This window comes from Ischnura elegans, chromosome 8, assembly GCF_921293095.1.
Source record: "Ischnura elegans chromosome 8, ioIscEleg1.1, whole genome shotgun sequence".
Lineage (NCBI taxonomy): Eukaryota > Metazoa > Arthropoda > Insecta > Odonata > Coenagrionidae > Ischnura > Ischnura elegans.
In genome coordinates, this window is record NC_060253.1 from 108,129,019 (window position 1) to 108,141,429 (window position 12,411).

Genomic DNA, 12,411 nt, shown 5'->3' on the forward strand with positions numbered 1-12,411 from the left:
GGACTGAAAAGAATGTATGTCCAAGGTTGAAATTTTTTTGTAATATATTTCATATCCCAGTTATTTGTCCATCATTAAATTCACTTGCATTTATTTATAAAATCAATTCTTTACCAGTATTGTGTTTTCAAATTTTTTTCAGTGACACCAGTGTTCCTGTGAAACATTATCACTCTCAAGTTAGCAGATTCTCTGTATACTGCTTTGTATTGTGATTGTCCACTCATCATATTATTTATGGATCCTTACTCGAAAGATTGATAGCCTAATTGAAAGTGTTGATGATTGTGTGATTGAAAACTCTCCTTGCTGGGATCATGATCATTTTTTTATCTGGAGTACCCTTGGATTGAGGGTACTCCAGTTAACAAATGTAACTTTTTAAAAACGGTGTGAAAACTTTCAGAATAGCGAGAAGACCAAACTTTTCATATCTGTTATTATGGCTACTCTGAAATTGCTGGTCGTTGTTTGCCTAATGTTTATGCAATCCTTGTCTTTTCTCTTCACTACAGTGTTGTCATGACTGTTATCTTCAATCATTATCTTGCATTGGTATTTGCTGAAGAACTTTTTCTAGAGTCATTGAGTTTGAATAAACTATTTATTTTGTCTTGGTATTCAAGTACATACTTTTTAGAAATTTCAGAAAGTACACTTTGAAGTGAAAGTGCTAAAATTTGTTTTTCTCGTAGATTTTTTTCTTATCTCTTTGCACTAATATTAGCTACAAGAATGCAGTCGCCTTTTTGGGAATACTCTAAATTAAATTATTATTCATGACTACAGTTGTATAAATGCATCATATTCTTGTTATTATTAGTATCTTACCTTTTTAAAGGCTCTGTGGATATTTTTCTGAATATTTCTTCATTTTTTTCATGAATTCAGCAGATTCACCGTTGCCAGATACTTCTGATTCAATGATGGAGTGTCCAATATGCAGGGAAAGCATGAATAACTTCTTGAAGTTATGCAAGCATGTGAAGACAAAACACAGGTAATATTGAAATTAGATAATTGGGTTGAACCACAGTTGATTAATTCTCATTGAACTCAGCGTTATATTAAAACATCAGCACAATAAATATGAAACCAACTGTATAAAAATTTTCAATTGGTTCCTAAGCTTAACCTTTATCATATGAAACCTTTTCATCGCCTTTTTTCTGAAATATTCCCAATATAGGAAGCTCAAATGGTATGCTCAAATGGCAGTCATAACTTCACCTTCAGAAATAGCAGCATTGATATTTTAACTTATTCATTTTGCCACAAGTTGAAAATGTCCATTGTCTACATCATCATGCTAATTAACTGGCATTAAAATGCACACACTGTAATATGATAATGTTTTTTTCATTACAGGGAGTGGAGTATTAACTGCTTCACGACAGATATGCATCACCACCTGATTTTAAGAAAAGAATCACCTGAGGAATCAATGGTTATAAGAAAGAAGTTTTTGGTTAAAATGAAAGGTGAGTCTTCACTTCATGAGGGACTCTTTACGAGTGTTTTCTTGTTTGCCTTCAAGATTTTTTCCTGCTTTTGAAGGTTATAAAGTCCTAATTTTAATAGCTCTTATGATATTCCGTGTTTTGATGAGTTTTATTAATGTGGCCTAGTAGGTTATTGACTTTTTCGAGTAAAGTTCAGTTTCGTGATTTTAAAGAATGCAACTTGGGCAGTGTTGCGAACGATTTTGATTTCTTTTGAATTGGAAAGAAAATACATCAAATTAATACATATCTATTATGGGTCACAAACGGAGGAATTACTATCATTATTTGAGCATAGTTAAAATTTATTTTATCTTGTGTTTGATGAAAACTGCCCAGTGAAGTATTGTTTGCTCTTTAAAGCAAACATTTTACGTCCTTTTCCAGCTTTTCCAGTGCTGAGGATGGCCAGCCCAACTCCCTCTTCTAGGTCTAGCGAGGAAGAGTCATACATGGATCCCGACCCCAAAGGAAACTACCTTTGCTCAGGTATTCTATCAGTGTTTCGTTTGCTCAACGCGTTTGATTTTTTATTATGATTAGGTTGACCGGGCGTAGACAAACTTACTTTTTCATCCCAATTCCTCAATCAGCAAAGTAAATCATATGGTGTATATTTAGTCCTGGATACTTTCTATTTTTTCTAAGTATGTGAAACCATTGACAAACATTAATACATGAAGTGCCTCATCCAGTTCCTGCTGGGAATTCAAATACAGTGCACTCCCGATCATCCCAATGGGAGAGAGGGCACGAATAATCGGAAAACATGGATAACCCAAACTTTCACTTAAATGTCTTTTTATATTCATAATTCACCTAAAAAAAACAATCTTCTATATTATTTCTACTGTATAGATACCTTTTTCTCAACTTGTACGCAACCAAACTCTACAAATGAGATACCAAAATGCACAGATTTATGAGAGAACATGCGACAGCATATCTTACTTCCTAAATATTGCTATTGTTTCCTAAAATTGGTTTTTAAATAAAAAAAAATATAAAACCAAAAACCGGTAAATATTCCTGACGTTAACGGGGCACAAACTGAAACATTTGTTCATTTGCAACAATATCTCGCATTCTTTAAATAACTTTTATCAAAATGCGGCTGATTCCACATTCAAGTCTCCTGTTGATACGTAAGTATGAGTCATCATGTGCGTTTAACAGACGATAGTGTAATTACTTCCAATATTGTGTTTAAAGAGGTCCTCTGACCTCAATTTGTACATGAACATTCCAATTACATTTGTACATGAGACCCTGCCTTTTTTTCTACATTTTAAAATTAGAAACGTGCCTATCCCTCTGTGGACCTGCATTGCAAAGAGCGGGGGAAGGCTGCTGGGAGCGGGGGCATCACGCTCGTATATTATTATTTATGCAGTTATTCTGTCATTTTAGAGTGCTTCCTGGACTCAATGAGAGCTTTCTTCGTTAAGTTCGCGAACTTTTTAGCAGCAATAACATGGTTGCACTCGTATTATTAATTCTCCACGTAAGGCCTGATTTCGAAAACCACGCATCCGCGGCTGTGTGATCACAGATACAGAACAGATTGTGGCGGTTTGCACAAATGCTTCAAAACCACTGCTTGGCGTCAGAAACTACACTGTCAGGCACCACCCCACGTGGTCGCATCTCGCACAAGTAGCCCGGTTGCAACTGCTGTGGGATGTGTATCCGTGATCACGGAGGGCGGTAGCACACTGCAAGGCTTGGAAAACGGGAACATGGTGCTCCTGTGAATGCAGCTAGTGCACGATCGCTTCCGTTTTACGTGTGGGGATTCCCACGGAAATAATAAGCCCAGTATATCGTAGCATTAATGCAGTAATTCCGATGATTTTGCGTCGGATTTTATTTTTTTATAAAGATCGTGGAAAAAATTGAGGAATAGTGAAAATCATGCACAGATAATCAGCAACACGGATAAAACCACAGCCGGATAATTGGAAGTCTGCTGTAACTTAGTAGTTCAAGAACTCTGTAGTCGGTTTTCATTCAATGCTCCTTAAATGCTTTGAATGAATACAATAACACCAATTTTAGAAATGGTTTTTTATTTTATTGGGTTTATTGTAATTTGTGTGCAAGATTGTGAGCTACTGCAAAATCCTATTGTTTTTTAAAATGTTAAATCGAAATTGTCCAGTTGCCACATGTGGGACCTACGTCTGGAGTGATATGTACATCTCATATCTCCACAATATGATATTAGATATCTAATATTTATTTTCATGGGGTACATGCGACAATTAACTACAAGAATGCTTCAGTAGAAGACTAGTAGATCATTGTCACAAGTTCTCATTTCTGAATGGAAATTTAGTGCCTTCAAGTCACATTGTGGACACGGTGGAACATTGATCTAATGTTCCCACATTGATTGTTTTCCGGCATATATCAGTCACCATTCTTTGTCCCAAATAAACTTCCGAACATACATCGTATTTTTTCCTGTATTTATTGTTTGCATATCACAGTCCCTATGAATTTATTTTGTTTTTACATTTATTCCTACACCGCCAAAAATAGTCATTGGCCTTGTACATCGGGGTTTTTTTTACTTGACAATTAAATGTATGTGAACATTTATGCTCTGAATAGGGGCATGGACAGGACTTGAACCAGTGACCTCTTGTGTGGCAGGCATTGACGAAAAGTAATGGTAGAAGCACTAAAGAATCCGAGGGAGAAGAGTTTGGATATTACAAAATGCCTTGCACGAGGTTGAGTAGAGCCCAAAGGATCTGCAGAATTTGTCTCGTTAAGGCACGTTAATGCCCCAGTCTATCAAGGAGATGAATGGAGTGGGGGAATTGGGGCAAGTGGAAGCAAAAGGGTAGGGAATGGAGATTGCTTGAGTTGCTTTTGATCGGCCAGGCACTCACCTGTATGGAAAGTTAGCTACTGGGGTACATGGAACAGTGGGGATGCCAGTGTATTACGTTATCACCTCTAGAAAGATACACAGTTCACAGTGAAGAAAGCTATCAATGAGTCCTTGAAGCAATCTAAAGTATCAGTGAAAATTATATGGCTATGTGTTATATACATATTAATTACATACACACTATTATTTCACTAGTTATCATATTGTGGGTATTGTTTGTTATTTATTAGTTATTTCCATATTTTCGTGCAATTTTTACAACAGACAGAAATACATCGTAGCAGTATAAATGCCGAGATGGAATGCAAACATTTTTTTAGCTAAGTGGCTAATATGATTGATTGAGATTACACTGTATAAGTTTAAAGCTAGTTGTTTGTAGCAGTTGTTGCCTGTCACTGAAGTAAATTACTTTTTTTTCAAATTGTGAAATCTTATTGATTTCAGTGTTCATAACTTCAAAACGTTGTACAAAAAGTGTTCCTTCAACTCTTGGCTAATCTCATTAATACCTTATTTTTGTTTGCAGTGTGTGGAGTGAACTTCAAGTCCCCTCAAGGTGTCATCCGTCACCTGAACCTTGAGCACAATTCCAACCACTTGGAGGGAGCCCTTCCGTTGCAGAAAATATTCCCTCGTCATGCCACCAAAGAGTTCCGGAGTCGCGTGGGGAGTGGCCTGGGCAGTGACATCAAGGCGAAAGCGGAGGCTGCGCTGAGGGAACTCAACCTCTCACAGAAACTCAAGCTGGGTGCCATGAGCTCCGGGAAGGGCTTCTCTGGCTCCAAGGTGGGCCATTCGAGGAAGTCGTCTGCGTCGACATTGGACGGCAGCAACGACCTGGGCATGGCGACCACTTCCAAGGGAACTGGGCGGGGGCGAGGTGGCAGCAGGAGGGGTCGCGGCAAGAGAGGTGGCGCTCGTGGCGGGATGGCTTCGGACATTGAGAAGAGCCTCTTTGATGTGTACGAGTTTGAGGATGATGATGACGATCTGGAGGAGACTCCTTCGAGGGTTGGCAGTGCCGATGGGTCGTCTCGAGTGGGAAGTGAATGCGGAGACGATGAGGACGACGACGACGGTGCTGAGGATGACGGGAAGAGTGGCAGTGCAGCTTCCATCCGAGCCAAGAGGGCTTCGGTCGATTCCTCGTCATCGGATGCCAAGTACTCCTGCAATGCATGTGGCAAGGGCTACAAGTCGCTCACGGCATTCTGGAAACATGGCAAAGGTATTCGAGGGTCTTGTTCCGGCGGCGGCAGCAGCCCGGCAAGGAGTGGGGACCACGGCAGCACGGAGGGAAGCACGGGCCCGTCGATGCGCAGTGGGTCAAAGGGGCGCAAGGGAGGGAAGGAGGAGGACGAAGGCGCCTCCTCGGATGTGGAGAGCGAAGCTGGAGGCACCATGAGGGTTCTTCGTCGGCTCAGGGGTTCCACGTCTGGGGCTTCAGACCACGGGGGGGGTGCGGAGGGTTCCGTGGAGGCATCGCAGGCCTCGGAGACGACTGAAGCAGCACCAAAGAGGGCAGAGAAGGGTGGAGGTCGTGGGGGCAAGGGGAGGAAGAAGGGTGGGGGTGGTGGGGCAAGTGTCGAGGAGGAGAAGAAGCCCCTCTTCTCGGGAGTGGAAACAGTGCGGACGTACGGGGGGAAGAGGACAGCCAAGCAGCAGGCCGAGGAGAGGAGGGGCCGAGGTGGTGCGGGTGATGATGGCGATGGCCCTGGGGTGGGGAGGAGGTCGCTGGGAGCGTCGGAAGCGGCCTTTGACGCGCTCCGAGGTGGTGGGTCCAGTTGATGACCGGCAAGGGGGTTTTGACCCCATCGAGTCATTAATCTGTGCGCGGGACCATTTGCTGGTGGGACAGGGCTGCCAGTGAAGGTGTGACTGTTGCGTAGCGTGTGTTGTTGGCACAAGTGCCCCCTCCTCTCCCGCACCTCTGTTGAGGAGCAGCGAACACAACGTGCACTCAATCGTGCCCCTTGTATTTGCTTCTCAGGGCAAGAGGGCATGTCCATGTTACCTGGCGTCCTTCGAAACGTCTCTTTTGACTTTATCGCATGGGAGTGTATTGTCGTGTGTAAATAAACAATAAGTACCATGTGACTATGCTGTGAGACTGTGAAAATTGGGTGTGGATTCTTTTATATTTTAGCCAAGAATGAAAATCAAAGATCCATGCCCATTTCGTTAGTTTTCCTTTGCTTAGTTTTTGGTGACACATATATTCTTGTACAAAGGGGCAAAAATTTTAACTGCCTTCCTTTTTGTGAGGGCGTGTGTTATAGACATGAGGACAATCCCCCAAGTTTTTTTGTTTCGTGACACCAAGTTTGAGTTATTTAGGGATTCAAAGGTGATAATGCTGATTGGCGAGTGTTGCTGCCTCCTTTGAGCACTCGACACTTTTATGCTTGGATTCTCTCCTTAGGTTATTTTTTAGTCACGAAAAGGAAACAGATTTTTTTAAAACAGTGGGTGTTTCATTCTTTGATTACTGCCAACATGTGCCTTTGTGTAAAGAAGAAAAGCTGACCAAAAAAATACCTTGATTGATGCTCCCATATTGGGAATATATCAGCAAAGAAGTAATCTTATCTTAAATGATGATAAGTAGTTTCTATAAATATATATTATATATAACATGTAGTTGCGTGCTAGTCTGAGCAGAATTATCCCCATAAGCCGTCCAGCACGATGACACTGGCGGGAATTCTTTCTGATCATTATGTATTGGGTTTACCGAAAAATACAAAGAGGGGTGTGAAACCCTTGAAATATTGCTAATATGTTTTTGACGAGATGCAATCAGAACTATCTAAGTTAACATTTTTGATTAATCTTTCATTGAATACATTCTTTCTTGATTTTACTTTAGTTTCCGATGAAAGTTATTTTATAGAAGAAATTTTGTCTCTCCATGTGTAAAAAAAATGAATACTCAAAGACTGTTTTAATATTCCTATTGTGTATATGTCCATATTATGTGTATGATATGTTTGAATAGGGGAGTAGTTTAGTTATCCATAGAGTGGTCACCATGATTATGACAGTTGATTGTATTTTTCATCTTGACTACAAGCATTTATGTAATGTAAACATGAATACACATTGCAAAATATTTCTAAAATAATTTACTCTCTTTTCTAACCTCCAAATCAAATCTGGGTCTTATAGATGTATTTGTGGAGTCTGTGATGGTTTCTTCATACATATCCCTCTGGGCTGTTGTCTCGTCAGGATTTTTTTAACCATTTTCATTGCAAGTCATTAGTAATGAAATGCCTGCCATTTTGTAGTAAAAGTTATATACTCATGAGTTCACTGGCTGGGAAAGTATAAAATGCTTCTTTAAAATAGGTTCATCCCTCTTTTGTCATGATAAGCTTGCATTGAGACAGTAGTTATTAATCACTTCCTGTATTTTATTTCTGCTATCTATCTTTACATATTTCATTGTTCTTACCTCAATTTTTGTCAGCTTTCCTTACAATTTTCAATCATTTATGATATACGATTCCTGAGTAAATTAACATGTATTTTTGATCAACTGCCTAATGTTACCCTTTATTTGCTTTAAATAGTTATGTTGGAATCTATGTAATAATAATTATGTTGCTATTAACCCAAAAGTCTACAAGCGATACACTTCCTCGGAAAGAAAAGGGTGGTTTCCTATTATTTTTTTATTGCCTAAATTGAAAGATTATTACTCCTGGAGTACGCATTTCACGCTCTTAGATTATCGAACGACGATATATATTTTTCAAAATTAAACTAAAAGTGAAAATTTTCTAGCGCACGAAAACGCAACGACTAAGTAGGAATGATGGGAAAAGCCTGTGTGACGTCCTTCTGGTTCCTGCTGTCGCTGAGTGAGGTGACCTTGGGGTGTGGCTTGAGCGCTGATACGACACAGGCTGCTAGCAGGTAGCGCTTGGCTTAAATATGGATTATTACTACCTTATCAAACGAAGGAAACTATCCAACCTTAAACAGTTTTAATAGGTGATTATTAAGAAATGTTTCCCTGAGCTCTGTGCCTCATGCATGCATTAGTAATCTCAGACTACGTAAAACTACTATCTATTCGTATAGAAACTAGATCCCTGTGACATCACGTGGAGTGGCATCGCATGGGCGCCAATCTGGCCTTTTACAAATGAGCAGTGGCGGTTTGCCCATAAGGACTCTCGGACGCCGCCCCTCCCAAATATTTGAAAAAGTAAAAATAATAATTATCCATTAATTTATAATTATACATTGATTAATGAAAGTGTTTTTCAGTCCCATGCATCGAAAGTGTTGGAAAAACACGAAAAGAAATAGCGCGAAAAGTTCGTATTTGTAGCCGTGGGGCGCTGGCCAGAACGTCCCAATCCATCCCCATGCAGTTATATGGAGAGTAGTAGTGGTGGGGGCTGCTGGTGCTATGACGCGTCTAACATGCTGCCTTACGGAAGCCTTGGGACGTCGTCCGAGATTGCGCAGAGCGACGAGTGAGTTGACATCGCTGCGCAGGCCGGCGGGCGTATAATCTGGCGTCTTCTTGGTGCTGCCACTGAAAAGGGACCTACGGAATCAGAACGGTCACTGTACTGGGTGTAGTTATACGATTTTAATTTTTAATTGCTGGTAGGTATTGCTACAGTAAATAAATTATCCCATTATGATTGCGTTTTTTGGTGTTTGAATTCCGGAACACATAAAATCCAACCAGTTAAAGGCCGTATTGACGAAGAAAAACTATTCTCGATTATTTGCCACATTACGAATTTCAAGAACCTTGGGGAAACTAATATTATAATATTTAGGCCTTAACAATGCATTAATATCTTCCCGATGATTAGAAATGCGGTACCTATTTTTCAGATAAATTTATCAAAAGACCTGCAGTATTAGGAAAAATCAGTTAACATTCCCCACTGATTTATAATTTAAGAAATAGTTGCGTGCGTGATAGGGTGAAGGATTAAATATGATTTAAATCGTTAAGCGCGACTTTAAATAGAGTCATTCAATTAATGTCATGAAGTGCCGCATACAATGCACCTTTTGTGTGTAGGTTCATCATTTTTCTAGCCGTCCTTGTTGTATTAGTTCATGTTCACCTAATTCCTCAGCGGCAGAGCGGTAGCTGTCTGACGGAAAATGCCCACTTGGGTCTGATTTAAGTGGCCTCGAAGAGTTCATATCAGTGCGGAAATCCTTACAGCTCCCATCTGTGGCTCAGTCAAGTCGTCTTCTTTTACGATCTAGAACTTATTTTCTATTATATCATGGCAATGATTTCGAAGACACGGTTAATCCAAATGCGATCCGTTGGCGTCTCGTGTGTTTACCACTTATGAATCTTAGACTCAAGGAGATGGTTCGTGACGTCCTTTGTTTGCTTGAATGCCTTTGCTGACCTTAAATTCGTCCCTCAGCTGAATCAGCATTAGTGGACCACGACTTCTATCTCCCTTGAGTCGTCCTTATAGTAACGGCAAGACTCTCGAAAAGAACGGAGTGAAATGAGTTCAGACATCATTTTCGAGGATTTAACTGTGCGTAAATGCCGATTAAGAAGTTTCTTAGTGCTGTGTGTACATTCAAGAAGACAATTTTGAATTGATCAACAGTGCTCGTTTTCTTTTAGGGAAATATAGGGAAAAATTGTCCCAATTCTGTGTCCAGGCACCTTGTTCTTTTTGGTGGTATTTTTCGTCGGCCTATTTTGTGTCGTCCCTTGTTTATTTATAGACTAGTGCCCTTGCCATGTGTTCAATCGAAAAGAAATTGTTGTCCGGCGCTCATTTCAACGAACGTGTAATTGATCACTTTGCTGGACAAAAGGAAAGAAGGATGGACTTCTGCAATACAACTAAAGGCCTGTGAGTATTTCAGATTTTGTTAAAAATGTGTGAGAAATGTTTAATTATTGATTTTAAATCATACTGTATTCAAGAATCATCGCGAACACCGCCATCAAAATTTACATCTGCAATAGGAAAGCGCGCGCATTCTAGTAGTGTTTGTTGCCTAGTGGAAGTCAGTGACACTCCCCTCCCTCCTCAAGTGTCATTGCTACCTAAATCATTGCAAATGTTGTATAGATTTGACAAATAACGTATTATGATTGCAAAACGAACAACAGAAGTGTATTGCGGGCATATCCGCACGAAGAATGTATGCGATAAAACCTAAAGTTACGTATTTTCGTTTGTATTTGCAAAATATCGCAGCAAATATATTTTTATTCTTCAAGATCATTGATCAGTATAATTGAGAGTCCGGAATGAGCCGATCCGTATGACCGAGAGTCTATGGCATTTGGTATTTATTAATCAAGCTTTATTAGGAAAACTAGGTATTTTTGTTGAAAAAAACGGAACATATGGCATCACAAAATTTAATTCCTAGATTGCCGTAAAACTTAATAAAATACACGAAATATTAAAAACTTATGACCCCCCGGTGGAGTGCGCCCCCCCTAGCATTTGACTCACGAGCCGCCACTGCAAATGAGGTTAAAATTTACCATTGCCATTGGTCCAAACTGGGATTTCTAAAACTAAATAATTTGTATATTATGAATACACTAATGGTGGGTAACGAATCGCAATCAATGCATTTTGTTTTTTTTGATGAACGAAATTACCCTATTGGCAAAGGAGGTGCTCATGAATTGGGAAGAGCTGATGAGAGTTTTTAGATTTGTAGTAGTAATCATAATATAGTTGTTGAAAGTAAAGTATAGCTAGTGATGAGTCTGATCTAGATAGTAGCGTCTGCACTTCAGAAGTGTGAATGCTCAGGAAGGAGGACGAGAAAGTCATTCAAAATGTAAGGGAGAAAGAGGAACAATAGAGTGCAGGTGACGAGAGGAGATGAGGGTGATACTTAAGGGTTTCGATCGCTATGTTTTTGTCAATTCTTATGCTATTGAAAAGTATAACCTTTATTTAGAAAAGTCATTAATTTCTTTTACATAATGCTGAAATCAATAGTCATTGTTGGATTTTACCGAAGCAGAGTCACTCATGGAATCCATAGTGCACTTGCATGGTAATTCATCAGACCCTTTTCCCCAAAAAATACCCCCATCCAAGTTACATCCCCCTCCCTCCGAAAAGATTTTCAATCTAAGGCCTCGGCATTAATTGTGAATGGAGACTGATGATGAGTGAGGAATGCAGAATGCTCTAGATGTGGTGTAGGATGTCAGCAAAATTTGGAATAGGAAGAATGAGAAGAGGGTTAGCAGAGGCGGATTCAAATTTTGACATAGGTCTGGGGAACATGGAATACCTCCCAGGAGACAGAGGTGTTTTTCTGTGCAAAATTTTTTGAAATAACGATTTTTTTAACGCATTATAGAGCAAAAAATTTAAATTTTTCTTTTTTACAATAGATGAAATTGAACCATTTCAGTCAATTAAGCATACAAAAACTATTAAGCTAATAAGAATTAAAAATTTTTGTCAAAATTTGGGGTGAGTTCATGACCCCTGTGCCCCCTCCCCCCCCTTTAAATGTGCCTCTTGAGGGTTAGTCACCTAATGGCTCAAAGGAAGAGAGAATTGGGTATGCCAAGTGGTTACCAATTGGTTAGGCAGTTGCCAAAAATGTTTTCGGGAGATTTATTGGAGTGGTACATTTCATTCTATTTCTTTCAAACTTCCTGTTGAGGGAATCAAAACACTCAACTTCCCGCCCCACTATGCCAACTCGTGGGCTGCGGAACGTAGTTAGCTGTCCTGTGCACCAACCAAACTCCATGGTGCTGGCTGTGGAATTTCTCGGCGGCGACGTTCAGGGATTATTTTTGCGATGGCGGTCCAGAGAGACCTCGTTGTTGGTCTCAGCGGTGCGAATTGGTCGCCGGCAACTGAAAATTTCTCTTAAATCAGTATGAAGTGTGCAGTATAGATTAAATATTGAGTATGTATCAAGGAGTTGCTTATTTTTTAACTTTTTTTTAGGATTCTTAATTTCAATTCTCTAATTCTAATTTCAAGTCTTAACTTT

General features: G+C 39.8%; 1 protein-coding gene across 4 annotated transcripts in view; it reads left to right on the forward strand.

Moving 5' to 3' along the window:
• The window catches only part of LOC124163821, a 187,144-nt gene extending 179,613 nt beyond the window's left edge, over positions 1 to 7,531 (forward strand). For 3 of the 4 annotated variants that reach the window (XM_046540919.1, XM_046540921.1, XM_046540922.1), the window contains 4 exons: positions 892 to 1,000; positions 1,369 to 1,481; positions 1,890 to 1,991; positions 4,934 to 7,531. In XM_046540919.1, the coding sequence (XP_046396875.1) occupies positions 892 to 1,000; positions 1,369 to 1,481; positions 1,890 to 1,991; positions 4,934 to 6,195 (1,586 nt within the window). In that variant the 3' untranslated portion in view covers positions 6,196 to 7,531. The remainder of the gene's footprint in view (positions 1 to 891; positions 1,001 to 1,368; positions 1,482 to 1,889; positions 1,992 to 4,933) is intronic. The other variant, XM_046540920.1, reaches the window with a different exon arrangement.
• Positions 7,532 to 12,411: the final 4,880 nt, after the last annotated feature.